Source organism: Musca autumnalis, unplaced genomic scaffold (assembly GCF_047663935.1).
Source record: "Musca autumnalis isolate F117 unplaced genomic scaffold, ASM4766393v1 scaffold_5, whole genome shotgun sequence".
NCBI classification, from domain to species: Eukaryota; Metazoa; Arthropoda; class Insecta; order Diptera; family Muscidae; genus Musca; species Musca autumnalis.
The window spans coordinates 74,568,182-74,583,964 of NW_027412088.1; the positions used below are offsets into that span (position 1 = coordinate 74,568,182).

The window sequence follows — 15,783 nt, forward strand, 5'->3', positions numbered from 1 at the left end:
TCTTTCTGATGAGAGCTTTAGTTGGTTTAAGTATCAATGTGTTATTTCCTTTTGTTTGGTGTTGGAGCTCAATTTTGCCGGCCCAACACCTGGGTCTGTAACTGTGTGTGCGTGTAAACAAAACTGAGAGTGAACATATGTTGAGGTTTTTATTTTCGGAATACACAGACATCTCCGAAATTCAAGCTTTTGTACAAACTTACTAGGGGCTGAAACGATCGTTTGTTGCTGTTTCGGTTTCATTTTCGTTTAAAAACATTATTTTGGCATTTTCTGTTTCAATGTGTTGTTGCTTTTGTTTTCGGTTGCCATTACCGCTCACTGTTTGGTGGTGGAGATGATGATGATGGCTTACTGGATGGCTTTTACGTTGATCGTTGGTTGCTTTGCTTGGCTGACTCTTTTGGGGGTTTGTGATGATCATGACGTCGGCAACAACGACGATGATCATTTCCCAAAATATAAATAGATCTGCAGTGGTGAAATGTGGGTAGTTATATTAGAAGACCTCAACAGAGGCAGTCAGACATTTGGTGCTAAATACACATTAAACGCGTCAACATAGCGGGGGGATTACAAATATGAGATCCCTACAATTATTGGTGGGTGTTCGTTCACAAGTGATTTTTAAACATAAAAATAAAAACAATTATCATAAAATATGAAAAAAAAAACACAATTAAACGAAATATAAAAATGTGAAAAAATATTCAATTATGGAATATGAAACAAAAAACGCTTAATTGAATTAAAGTGCAAGCTGAAACTGAAATATTAAAAATTTAAATTTAATGGAATATTTAAAGTTCTTAAAAAATGTTTTAACATTATAAAACTGAAATATTGTTACTTAATAATACAAGGAGTACAACAAACGAAAACAAATGCTCAAAAGCAATTAAAAACTGAGTTCGTTAATTATAATTTGGAATACAAAGCGAAAAGGACCAAACAACCCTTTAAATTGGAGCAATATGCAGATAATTGGAACAATAATACGGAAATAATATACTTCTAAAGGCTGGGGTTATAAAGTTTATTTATAGAATTTGTTTGTGCAAAAAAGATTGATGTTAGCCTCTTTCTAAAATGTTACAAAATTTTTCATTAACATATGTCCTGGCCTATAAATAAATAAATAATTGGACCATACATATTTATTTAAAAATAAAAAGTGCATGAGGACGAAAGTCAGTCTTTTGGGGACAAAGTGATTATTTCTGAATAAAAAGCATTATTTTGCTGAAACAAAAATAGATGCAAAAATGATGAATCTATTATCCTGAAGGACCTTGACAATGTGTAAACTAAATATAGACAAAATCTTACAAGATTTATTTAAGAAAACAGTCCATCTCAGACTTATTTGGACTAAGAGATTGTATGTTGGTCCAGGTGAATTTTTCATGATATTCATTAGATTGCTATGCAATAAGACTACTAAGTTTTTTTTCAGAATTGTTTAAATAGACTGGTACTGAATCCTGAAATTTCACTGTAAATACAAAACAAGCAAAAAAAACTAAGGCTATAGTCGAATACTATACACTAAATTTTAGCCATTTCGGTAGTATAATGAAATTACCAAAAATCGTGTGCCACCGTTCTTTATGGGCTCCCAAAATCCAAAAGTAGACCTACAATTCTCTGTAGGATAGGTTTATATCACCTAGGAAGACTTGATAATGAAGAGATATTCGCATAAGAATAAAACGTTAACTATTTCCCACAGACCCTTTTTGTCCATTTCGACGTTTGAATGTTATGATGATCATCATTAAAATCAGTAGGCTTCTTGATCTCTGGTACAATCATGTACACCAAAAGTTTTGTGACATTCGAGCCAAAACCAACTTATAATACCCTCCACACATAGTGGTGTAGAATTTAACAGGCCATATTTACCGAGCACACCGGGTTAAAAGATATATTGATATTGTAAATATTTGCTAATCCGTCGATTGGGCAAAATTGGTCACATAACAAGGATTTTTCCAACGGTTATAGAACGAAAATCTTTTACAAGTAAAACGGCTTAACTTGTTATATCCCGAAAACCTTTTCGAATTTTATTTACTTTTTTTCGACAAAATGTTAAATGAACGCTGGAAAAACCTACCATACCTTGCGAATAATAATTTGGCGATAATTTACCGAGAAAGGCCAAAGGTGCCAAAGAACTCTGGATTGAGGATAGCATTTGAAATGGGTTAATTTTAATGAATTTGTCAGCATAAAAGCAATAACAATTATAAAATGTACGAAGGTCTAAAATTAAACTAACAAATACCTACGTGTCACAATGAGTAGATAGTTAATTTCCCAATTTCATTTCAACGTTATGCCCCTTCCATAATTTCCTTGCCTTATAATCAAAACGAACCAACTTGATAAGGGAACACTTCTCTCACAACAGTACGACTTGTTGAGAAGTTTTACATCGCTGAAATACGCATGATATGTTCCAAAAATCGGCTGAAGGGTTTAGCCGCCGTTGAACAAATTTTCCTACTCCCCGTACGTTTTGTTTCTCTGCCGTTTCAACTAAACGGTGAGAGTAAGCAAACTCTAGGGAAATTTACGTTCAGAATTGTCTTTGTCGGAAGTTGAAACACAGTATAGTCAGAGCAAACATAGTTGAGAGAGCATAGTGGGGTTATTGTAAATATATGTGTATCATCCACAGCATAATGTAGGGTATATTAAGTTTGCTATTCCGTTTGTAATCATTTTAAATCCACAAGGTATATGGGGAGTTCTGAGTGAAATCGGAAACATTTTCAAAAAGTAAATTTTGATTTCCTTTATTTTTTTGCTGTGTTGCTCCTGAGCAAAACATTTCAGAATATTTTCAGTTTTTTTTTTTGTTCCAGGATATCGCAACTTAAAAAGTCGAATTCTGTAAAAATTATATGCAAAGAAATACTATAACTTCTTTAATATTGGTCCAAATACAAAAAAATCTTTTATTGTATATTTTGTTTTTTTTTTTTAGAATAGAATAGAAAAAAAATTTTGGATGTAATTTTCGCTATTTAATATTTAAAATCATTAAGTAATGATTTAATATTAATCTATGATTTTAATGATTGAACTCTTCGGTTTTCTTGATTTTTTTTTGCACTAAACTACGATTAATTACAAAAATTTTTAGTCCTATTTGGTAGAGGGATTCGAATAAAATTTGTTAACAAAATTTTTCCTTCCTATCAGTGTGAAAAGTTAGTTATTTAATAAAAAAAAAATACATTTATTAAAATTTGATTGGTACCACGTTTTGAACTTCGTAATATTTTGTCAAAACTTGGATCCAAGATTGACCATGACGGCCCACTCCTTCCGGTACCAACCTACAAAAATTTCAAAAGTGGGCACGATAACTGTCGTGTGTCTTATCCTTGTAATATTTCTTCCAAACAAAAATCAGGTTCGAATATGGCCTATATCGGTCCACTTGTTTGGGTACAGCAGATTGCACAGAAAAAAAAAATTTTGCCATTTGATAAAAAAATTCTAAGATTCAATCAAAAATTGATCGATTTCCGGCGATAAAAAATTGTCATATTGACAAAAGTCGATACAATTATTTGATCACAAAGTAAAAACACAACTGATAAAATATTTCACATATTGACAAAAATGTTTATCAAAATATTTCACAATGTGCTTCATAAAAACAAAATATTTTTTTGATGAAAAAATTGTTGAATACATTTTTTTCAATCGTTAAAAAATGTTTATATTTACAATTACTTTGTTTTTTTTTTTTTTTTTTTTTTTTTTTTTGTTAAATACAAACCCCAAAAGCCAAATTGGTCGAGAATGGTTCGATATTCATTTTAAATTAGATTAAAACTTATAAGTTATTACGGAAAGCGTATATGTCATTTTAATAAATAAAAATAAATAATGCATTACTGAACTTCAATGCATTTGGTGCGGAAACTTTTTCGCGATAGAGAAAAAATGACACCGTATTGGATATTACTTTTTTATACTCTACACGGCTATGCAGTGGTATTGTTGATATTTGCAAAAATTGTATAAAAGTTATAACCCAAATGTTTATTGGTAGCTATTCTAACAACCACTGAATGCTAATACAAAATTTGGAATATTTTGATACATATTTTTGTCAATATGTGAAATATTTTATCAGTTTAATATAAAAAATCGATAAATATTTTAGTAAATATGTGAAATATTTTATCAGTTGTATTTTTACTTTGTGATCAAATAATTTTACCGAATTTCGTCAATATGACAATTTTTTATCGCCGTGGTTGTGTGGTTGTCCTCGCGACCTGTATTACAACGGTACAACTTTTTCTTAAAACCCCTACCGGAACTAACTAAATTTACTAATGAGAACGATAACTTACAAAATGAGTATCCGAGTCCCAAACAAATTCATATTTGACAACATCTTCGGGTACCTCCCAAAAAAAGTTCAAAAATTTTAAGTTTTGCGATTTTAGGACGAAGGATCGAGCCATATTAGCATAATTCTATTGAAAATATTATATCTAGCGAAGTCCCACACATCAACCCAGAAATGGCCCAATATATAGTGCCACTCCTTCATAAGTCGCTAGCCTATTGATAACGTCTTCTTATCTAATGTTCACTGCATATTGGATGACTTGTGAAAGAGAAGACATTTATTATCCCCATAATTCGAAGTTGTTGTGCCTGTTCTCTAGGAGCAGGCTTTATTCGTTGTTTCATCGAGTACAGTGGGTGTCAATGTCGTGTTGCGATGCTAAGCACGTCTGCCTTGCACCCATAAGGTCTGCGGTTCGATTCCCAGGCTGGGCAAAAACACCGTACTTTCCAACGGTGGCAAAAAACTCGAAAAATGTGTTCTTGACTTTTTTATAATTTTATGGTTTTATTTTATTGAGAACACTTCAAATAGGACAAACCTCAAAGATGTTGTCGATATTTGGTGTTACTATAAAGTTATAGCTCGTTAAACATAGAACATTTTTCGTATGTGACATTTACTAAAATGTATTTAACAAAGAAACCCATGTTCATGGAAATTTTTTAAAGAAGTTATTGACATATTCCACAACTTTTGAATAGAGAATTAAAGAGTGGTCGATAGTCTTGCAATTTATAAAAAAAAGTTTACATATAATGTGTATACATAAAGTACCGTTATGTTTATTGAAACAGTAACGTGTTATACAAAACTCACGAATTTCGCTTCTTTCATGGAGTGTATCTAAAAATTGCAGCAAATTGCAGTTTCGACCATTTGGTACATGAAACAGACATCCCTTTCGAATTAAAAAATGCAAAGTTTACATCCTATAAAATCCGATTCTCGGAGCCACAACCATATCATCATAAACAATTTGTACGAAAGGAGCAAGAATCCTTGTTTTGCCTCAGTGGATAAATTAACTTTATTTGACTCCTTCGTTTTATATATCCAAATATGAACCGATTTTTAACAAAATCGGTAAAACTGATCAGAGGCCCAAGCAAATATCGCATATTAAATTTGAAGGCGGTTCAATTAAAATTGGCTGAGTTATAGCAAAATCGGGGAAATATATATATGTGGGGGCTATATCGAAATCTGATCCGATTTTTAACAAAATCGGTAAAACTGATCAGAGGCCCAAGCAAATATCGCATATTTAATTTGAAGGCGGTTCAATTAAAATTGGCTGAGTTATAGCAGAATCGGAGAAATATATATATATGGGGATATATCCAAATCTGAACCGATATGGACCAAAATGGGAATTTTTCATTCCTATGACCGCATAAGTAATTGTATAAAAATTCATCGACCTAGGTCAACTCCTTCTATTTTTGTCCACGTTTACAAGGAAGCGGCAACACTGTGCGACATTTCCTGAGTATTTCAGACATGTACAACTTCTTTAAAAGTAATGTCGCAGACGCTCCGTTCGAACTCGGCGATATAAAGTATGTCCCATACTCATTGATATGAGAGAAATCTCCCGTGCTCCTTCGGGAATGGGTGTGGCAATATGTATGTACAGAGGGCATCATTGCTTTACTTCCGCGTTTATGATAAACGGTTGACTTATGTTCCCGTTGTGGAGAATTTGAGAGTTTTGCATCCTCGTAAATCGTTCTTATTACTTGCATTATTTTCTGCGGTGCGGTATCTTTGCTCAATGCTTCCCATATGGGAATTCTTCTGATGGTACGAGTGTGAAAGCCTTTATTGATGTCGTGATGAACAGTAGATAGTGGGGGTGCGTCATTCTATAGATTGTTCTATTGTGACGCATAGGGTGTTGTCCTGGTATACAAAGCTTCTATTTGGCCTGATGGCAGCTTTTTCATATCTTGTTCTATTTGCCTTTGAATTATTTTTTGTATTATGGCCGCCAGTATATTGTATATGGTGTTGAGTAGGCTCTCCAGTTGTTATAATATTTCATGTCGCCAATAATACGATATCGTAACGTTACTATGATCCCCTGCCTTCACGTTATCATTACCATTACGATCTTGTACTGCTGCATTCCTGGTATACCTTCGATTTGTTCTTAGTAGTCTTAGCACATTTTAATCCACCACTCTTTTTTATATATTTTTTGTACAATCCCAGGCTGAGGAAATAGCTTGTCCCCTTCGGGGATGTTTCAGGTTGGCATTTGAGATTCTTCGGTTCTTCTTCTTCTACAAAAGATTCACAACATAGATCCATGTTTTGGTATAGCTCCCATGTTACGGTACCTCCTGATTTGTGGTATTTTGAGGATTACATTTTTGAGGATACATTTTATGACTGAACTATCCGTAATTTGATGTACCATGCAGTCGCTAAACTTATTGTAAAAAAGGTATAACGGTACCTTCCGATTTTCGGTATTTGGGAGATTTTAGCTACAATTTCTACCCGAACTAGCTGTAGTTTGGTCAAGGTTTTAGTATGACCTCAAAAACCGGCATCACCGACTTCAGTTTTTTAGTGCTTATCTACATCTTCGAGCAAGATTGGATGTCCTTTGGTATTTATAGTTCCCAGTGGTATAGCCCCCGATGCGGTATAGCCCCCATATAACGGTGCCGGCTTATTTTAGCTGGCCGAATTAGCTAAAATTAGGTATGTGATCTACACATAAATTTATGAAACTGAATTATTCCATATAACTTCAGAATACTACACTCAAGGCGAATTTAACAAGGTGATCCAATAGTTGACGTTAGGTTGTAGTCTTCATTTGCTGTCAATTTTTTTTGCGCGAAATATCCACAAAAGTTAGAAGAAAACGTTAAACTATTATTCGCGAAGCTTAAACAAAGATGTTGTACACAAATATTTTTTATAGAAGCGAAATATTTGTTATTTATTTTTGATTAAAAATATATTTTGACAGCAAATGAAGACGTCAGTTGGTATTATTGTATCACCTTCTTCCTTACACCATGACTACACTTTTTACTTGTGTTTTTTTTTTTTCGATTTAAAAATGACACATCATACAAATCTAAATCAAAATTTTTTGTCGTCGTATTTTTTTTTAATTTCTTCGTCTAGGACAAAGTTAGTAGATGCTTAATAAAGCAACAAAAATATATGATGTTTCGAAACTATTAGTTTGAATTTTCACATTGAAATTCAAACTATAAATTGAAATTTTAAATTATTTCATTTATTGTATGCATTTTTCATCAGTGATTCAATTTATGATGACTTGTAGTTTGGATTTTGAGATTTTCAGATACTGAGTGTTTCCAGTTGTAATTTTAATTTGTCGAATTATTCCACTTTTAATTTAAAGCATTTCTGCCACAATTCAAATTATAACAATTGTTTTGATATACATATAATCTTTCCGTTAGTAAATTGAATTAAGGTTAGTATTTCAAATAAAAAAAGTGAATTATGCAAATCCCAGGCAAACATAATTCGATATGTTCAAATTACGAATGAAAAAAAAATTGAAATTTGTTATGAATATAATTCGAAAATTAGAAATTAAATCGCAAACATTTATAAAAAAATATTAATAAATATAAAAGGCCAACAACATAAATAGTCAAACGGAAATAGATAGAAACAGTGGATTTAGGCCAGGGACAATGGCAAAATAACAAAGAAACATACAATTTATTAACTCTGGATATTTACTACTCGGAAAACTAAACAAAAAACCATCACTGAAGGCCTTGTGACAGCTCACGATATTTTTAGCCTAAAAATTGACAATATCAAATTTGCCTCAAACAGGTTAAAAACTGCGGCTCCCGATTTGACATTTAAGGCATCGCAAAAGATCACAAATAAAAGTTTCATCCCATTTCAGTCTAAAACTATGATAATATGCAGTTTTGTTTGCATATCTAAAAAAAGTTTCAAATAATCTCCAATCACTTTATGTCTATAAAGATAATTTTACGCACATCGATTATTTAAATTTAGCATTTGCATACATTATTTATAATTATTAAAACATCAACATATACTTATATTCAAAAGTGATTTATTGGGTCGTCTTTTGTTTGTGTTTTTTTTCACAATACCCTTTCGGTTGCAGGTCGTAAATATTAATAGCTCATAAAATTATCCACACATTGTGTGTAGCGTGCATTCGTTTTAATGGCCTTATGTTATGAAAATATTAATTAGTCTATCCGCATTTATAAGTCACAATCTAATCGATTAATTATTACACTATTGTTTATCATTAAAAACAAATTAAAATGTTAATTTGTCACACTTACATGTAATATAATAAGCTACTGTTTAACTACCGCAAGAAAAAATACTGCATGCCGTTTTATGGCAGGCAAGAGTCTCTGAGCATAAAATTCAAAAGTCTTTTGATATTGAACATGCTTGAATATGTTTTATAATGACAATTAGGTTACACGTTCCAATGACACCAATAACGTTTTTTATTAGTTTTTCATTTAAATTTACAAACAGCCAAATAGGTTTTACTTTCAAATTTACATATGTACGAATTTTAGTAGAATCTCTATGAATTACAAATTGAACTATTGGAAGTGGTGATGGGTATTTCGACTGCAACATAATTTGAATTACAAACGGAAATGTAACAATTAAAAAATGCATTCAGTTTTACCGGGCCGAACTTGTTTTACTCTCCATGAAATATTCTGAACTAAAGTGGAATAATTAGTTTCCTGTTAGGTTAAAACATTGTTCGATCATCGTGGAGAAGTCTCAAGACCGTTGAAAACCTCAAGTATCAGATTACAGCTAGTTCGGTTAAAATTGTCAGCTAAAATCCTCAAAATACAGAAAATCGGTAGGTACCGTTATATGGGGGCAATACCTAAACATGGACCTATATTCGGCGGCGAAGTATCGTAAATGCAGGGAATACAAATGTTAAATTACGGGTAATTCAGTCGAAAAATGTTGCGAAAAACCTCAAAATATCAAAAATTGGGAGGTACAGTTATATGGTGGCTATACCGAAACATAGACCTATGTGGAAAATATTTGCTGGGCAAGTTTCGTGACTGCTGGGAACCACAAATGTTAAATTACGCGTAGTACAGTCAAAAAATGTAGCGAAAACCATTATAGTACCGAAAATCGGGAGATACAGTTGTATGGGGGCTATACCGAAACATGGAACTATGTGAACCATTTTTTGGTGGAGATGTTTCGGGACTGCAGAGAACATCAAATGTCAAATTACGGGTAGTTCTGTCAAAAAGTTAGCGATAACCCTCAAAATACCCAAAGTCGCAAGATACGGTTATATAGGGGCTATACCAAAACTTGGACCTACGTCGACAAGAAGTTTCGTGACTGCAGGGAATCTCAAATATCAAATTACGCGTAGTTCCGTCAAGAAATTTAGCCAAAACCCTCAACATACCGAAAATCGGGAGGCATCGTTATATGGGAACTATACCGAAACATGGACCTATGTTCACAATTTTTGATGGAGGAGTTTCGTGACTGCAAGGAACCTCAAATCAGTTCAGTCAAGAAATTAAGCCAAAACCCTCAACATACCCGTAGGTACCGTTATATGGGGGCAATACCTAAACATGGACCTATATTCGGCGGCGAAGTATCGTAAATGCAGGGAATACAAATGTTAAATTACGGGTAATTCAGTCGAAAAATGTTGCGAAAAAACCTCAAAATATCAAAAATCGGGAGGTATCGTTATATGGGAACTAGACCAAAACATAGATATATGTTAACAATTTTCGGTGGAAAATTTCGTGACCACTGGGAACCTCAAGTGTCAAGTTACGGCTAGTTCAGACAAACAAATTAGCGAAAACCCTCAAAATACCGAAAATCGGGAGGTACGGTTCTATGGGGGCTATACCGAAAACTGGAACTTTGTGAACCATTTTTGGTGGAGAGTTTTCGTGATTGCAGGGAACATCAAATGTCAAATTACGGGTAGTTCTGTCAAACAAGTTAGCGAAAAACCCCAAAATACCGAAAATCGGGAGGTATCATTATATGAGGTCTATACCAAAACAAAACGGTATCTCTTACATACTAATTGAGGCTATAAAGTATAGCCACCACGTAAACATACAGCCAAAAATGTAGCAACCCCTTAAAATAGCGAAAATCGGGAGGTACCGTTATATGGAGACTATACCGGAACATGGACTAATGTGGACAATTTTTGATGGAATTTTTTCGTGACTGCAGGGAACCTCAGATGTCAAATTTCGAGTAGGTCACTCAAAAAAATTTTCGAAATCCCTCAAAATACCCAAATTCGGGAGGTACCGTTATATGTGGGCTATACCAAAACATGGACCTATGTGGACAATTTTTGATGGGATTTTTTAGTGACTGCAGGGAACCTCAAATTCAAATTATGGGTAGTTCGGTCAAGAAATTTAGCTAAAAACATCAAAATACCGAAAATCGGGAGGTACCGTTATATAGCGGCTATACTGAAACATCGACCTACGTGAACCGTTTTTGGTGAAAAAGTGCCGTGACTGCAGAAAACATCAAATGTCAAATTACGAATAGTTCAGACAAACAAATTAGCGAAAACCCTCAAAATATCGAAAATCGGGAGGTACGGTTCTATGGGGGCTATACCGAAACATGGACCTATGTGGACAATTTTTGATGGAGAGTTTTCGAGGCTGCATGGAACATCAAATGTCAATTTACGGGTAGTTCAGTAAAAAATTTTAGCGAAACCCCTCAAAATACCGAAAATCGGGAGGTATCGTTATATGGGGGCTATACCAAAACATAGACCTATGTGTACAATTTTTGGTGGAGAAGTTTTGTGACGGCAGAGAACATCAAATGTCAAATTACGAGTAGTTCAGTAAAAAAATAAAGCGAAAACCCTCAAAATACCGAAAATCAGGAGGTTCCGCTATATGGGGGCCTATACCAAAACATGGACATATGGGCACAATTTTTTGTTGGAGAAATTTGTTGACTGCAGGGAACATCAAATGTTAAATTACCGGTACTTCAGTAAAAAAAAGAGCGAAAACCCCCAAAATACGGAAAATCGGAAGGAACCGCTATATGGGGGCTATACCTGAACATGGACCTATGTTGACAATTTTTGATTAAGAAGTGGTGTGACCCCTAAGAACCTCAAATATTAAATTTCAAATTGTTCGTTTAAAAATTTTAACTAAAATCATCAAATTACCGAAAATCGGGAGGTACCGTTTTATGGGGCTAAACCAAAACATGGGCCGATATAGCCCATCTTCGAACTTGACGTGCCCACGGAAAAAAGATACTCGTTGCCAAAAATATAGCGCTCTAGCGCAATTTTTTTTTTTTTTTTTTTTTTGGACTCTGGAGTGATTGTAACGGACGGACACGGCTAGATCAGAATTTTATCCTGATCAAGAATATATATACATTGAAGGATCGTAAGGACTCAAGGTCTCAATGCATTATAAGCGGAACAACAAACTCAATATACCCTCCATACTATAGTTGAGGGTATAAAAATTTTAATAAAATTATGTAGCACTAGCAACTAAAGCTATCGGGTAGGAAAAAGAGGCAGAACTTGATGCTATCGGTATTCATGACTTGGGTATCACTACTAAACCGAAAATACACATCTTTGATACATGACGTTAATGTTGTGAGGTTCTCATTGAGACGATGGTCTCATTCTATACAAAAAAAAAAATCTAAACCATATTAGTAAATGTTCTTTGTTTCTCGTGAAGTAGTTAGTTCCATGAACTAGTTTCAAAACTCTTTTCAGTGAATCATTTAATTGCCCCAAATTTGTTTGGAAACTTTGCCATCTGGGTCTACTCTTAACTTTAAAACAAAAATCTAAAGCTCGATTTTTATTGGATATTTATCTTTAGTTCCAAATCTAATCTAATAATCCCTTTCCCTTCTCTCTCTCCCTCTCCTCCAGCTCTTGGGTGCCAGCTGTGCTCTCATAGTCAGCTTTGCCGTTGCCCATCCGCCAGAAGGTGTTTGGAAAAAGAAACTCACATGGAAAGAGGATTGGGTACAAGTTTGGAAGACCGTCAAAAAGGAAGCCTGGGAAACCAAATGGAAAAAAGTTCAAGTACCCATTTGGAAGGAAGTTAAAGTCCCCGTCTGGAAAGAAGAACAAGTACCCGATTGGAAAATTGTGAAGAAGCCCCATATCGAAGAACGTGAAGTTCCAGCCTGGAAAGAAGTTAAAGTACCCGAATGGAAGAAAATCACTAAACCCATTTGGAAAGAAGTTCAAGTTCCAGTCTGGAAAGAAATTCAAGTTCCCGTATGGAAAGAAATCCAAGTACCCGTATGGCGTGAAATAAAAGTGCCCGTTTGGAAAGAAATCCAAGTACCCGTATGGAAAGAAATCCAAGTACCCGTTTGGAAAGAAGTTCAAGTACCCGATTGGAAGAAAATGTTCGTTCCCGAATGGGTTAAAATGGGCATCCCTGGTGAAAAATATCTAGGCAAAGATCATGAAGGTTGGGAATATACCAGTCACGATTTATGGCGTAAAAAGTTGATATGGAAACCTGTCTGGAAAAAGGTTTGGCGTACCGAAAAGAAGCAAGAATGGAAAACCGAAAAGAAACAAGAATGGAAAACCGAAAAAGTGCAAGAATGGAAAATCGAAAAAAAACAAGAATGGAAAACTGAAAAGGTGCAAGAATGGAAAACCGAAAAGAAACAGGAATGGAAGACCGACAAGAAACTTGAATGGAAAGTTGAATGGATTCAAGTTTGGAAACCGGTGAAGAAACAAATTTGGATTAAGGAAAAACGTGAAACATGGGTAGAGGAAAAAGTACAAATTTGGCGTACAGAGAAGAAACAAGTCTGGGCCACGGAGAAGAAACAAGCCTGGAAGGATGAATGGAAGGCAGTTCAGGTGCCTGTCTGGAAGGAAGTTAAAGTACAAGAATGGAAAAAGGTGTGGAAGCCAGTATGGGAAAAAGTGTGGGTACCCACACCACATCATGAACATGGTTGGGATTAAGCGCCCGCCTCCTCATCCTTCATCACCGTCATCTGTGTATTTAGAGTAGTTAAGTAAGACAATCATCAGACTTTTCCCCAATGTCTCTCTCGCTCTGAGGATATGAGCTCATGAACAAAGTCCAATTAGGATGCCACAGTACTGAAATCATTTACGTTTCTTTTGCTTTTACGCTTCTACTCATCATCAAAGTTTTTAAATTATTATTTAAGTTATTTTTCACATATCAGCCTATACTTTTTCTATGCCTTTTCTGTCATTCCTAAAAATCGAGAGGAAAATGTGGAGATAATAACTGCAAAAAACGCTGCCGAGACCATTTGGCCATAGAATGGAAAATTTTACTTACAGTTTAATCCTGTGATTTTATTTGTTTTCCTCTATTCTTTTTTTATTGATTTTCCTTTTTTCTGTTTTCCTTCGAAACAATCATTTTTATTTAGCATTTCAATTTTTTTATTTTCCATTTTTTGTTTTATTTTCTTTTTTGTTAAAAAAAAACAAATTGTTATACTATTTTTTTATTAGAAATAAGTTATCTTGTACAAATTAGTCATTTACTCTTAACGTGTTACGAGGCTTTTATTGTCAACCCAAAAGACATGTTAAGAGTTAATTTTATATACAAAACAAAAAACGTATTAAATATTTGTATGTATATTAAAAAAACAAATAAACACAAAAATTGTTGATATTTTTCTTGTAATAACAGAACTCATGTTGTTGCATTTGTAAAATAAAATAATAATTTTTATTAATAAAAAACAATAAATTGTACCCTTGCGTTTTTCATTGATATTTTTGAAGAGATTATGCCATATGGCACAAGCAAAGGCTATAGTCGGGACGGGGACGAAACAACACCTGTGCCAAAGTTTTTACCCACCCTGGCTTTTTTACCAAATGACTTGCTACTGATCCAAAATAATTAATAATTTTATATTTGACCATTGTCGGCAATCTACTGATTGAAAGGTTTGCAAAAGATAAGCTGAGGTATTTGTCATTAAAATAAATATTTAAAAATATTAAAATTGGGATAGCGTAGCGCATTTTACAATAACTCTGATATTTTACCATAAATGATAACGCATTTGGTATCAATTTAAAACTCAGATGGGCCAGGGCTATCCCCTTGTAATATGTCCAACAGAAACAGAGGTATCCGCATTGCAAATAAAATACCACAAATTGGAAATTGGTATATCTGAGTGTCTTTTTCTATATCTCTAGTATTTGACCACTATTGGTATTGACCACTCTAGTATTTGACCAACCTAGTAGGTACCGCTTTAAAATCTGTAGGTACCGTAATGTGGGGCTGTACCAAATCATTGACATATTCCAAGCATTTTTAGTAACCAAACTTCTTCAAAAAAAACTCGAAGTATGAAATTACGTTAGACTATGTTTGGAAGACATGTTTTAAAAAGTTTTATTGTTATCTTGCACAATATCAATTTTAGTATGTGCCGGCAAGGTTTTAGAGCTTTTGGGCCATTATCTCAGGAAGTATTGAATTACTCCGACAAAAATTTTACTGTTGTAAATGAGGCCGCTAGAACAAACTACTGAAAAAAGAATCAAAACAATGGGGGAGGAGCTCGCAAGCTTCACTTTTTCCGAATTTTGTGTGGGAGGAACCGAAATGAGTGGACTGATATAGTCATTATCCCAACCTGATACATGACTGGAAGAAATAATACGATGAGAAAAGTCTACACCAATCAGAAACTCCCTGCGAGAATTACACTGTGCAACACTGGAAATGCAAACAACTTCTAATGGGCATTTTCTGAAAGTACATATTGAGACTACAAAAACCATAATTGGGTTTTGTGTTCTTAGATCGGGTTTAGATTTTATGGCCTCATCTAAACCGACCTAAAATGAGCCTTTTTTCCAGTGATCGGACCTTTATCTCCGAAACTAATAAGAATTTTGCTTTGCAGTCTTCAGCAATATTGTAGCCCTAAAGTAGTAGAACTTATGTGTCAAACAGATGAAATAGGAAAAGTTACATCTAGCGCTTCAAACTCGTTAAAACATAGAAAAGTTTACATAATTTCTGAAATTCTGGTCAGTAACAACTGAACTGTTGGAAGTTGAAAAAAGTGACCATTCTAAAAATTTTCCAAACAATGTGACCATCAATTCTTCAGAACATTCTGAAACCCTAAAATTGTTATTTCACGTTGTTTAAGGGGTATTTCATAACATACCTTTTACAAAACTTATTTCAAACAATGTTCACACAGGCTGTTTATTCTCATGTTGGGGATTTCAATGAATTATTGAAATATTTACCAAATTGTTGTTGAAAAATTCGCTATAATCA

General features: G+C 34.0%; 1 protein-coding gene across 1 annotated transcript; it reads left to right on the plus strand.

The window, feature by feature from the left end:
* Positions 1–479: 479 nt before the first annotated feature.
* On the plus strand, positions 480–14,220 carry LOC141387672 (uncharacterized). The gene is made up of 2 exons (XM_073957662.1): positions 480–602; positions 12,378–14,220. The coding sequence occupies exons 1-2, from the start codon at positions 582–584 to the stop codon at positions 13,443–13,445; spliced, it is 1,089 nt and encodes a 362-aa protein (XP_073813763.1). The 5' UTR covers positions 480–581; the 3' UTR covers positions 13,446–14,220.
* Positions 14,221–15,783: the final 1,563 nt, after the last annotated feature.

Excerpts from the sequence above, each read along its gene's own strand:
- LOC141387672 (XM_073957662.1), top strand. The coding sequence starts at position 582 with ATGAGATCCCTACAATTATTG. Across the intron at positions 603-12,377 it reads TGAGATCCCTACAATTATTG|CTCTTGGGTGCCAGCTGTGC; the intron begins GTGGGTGTTCGT and ends CCTCTCCTCCAG.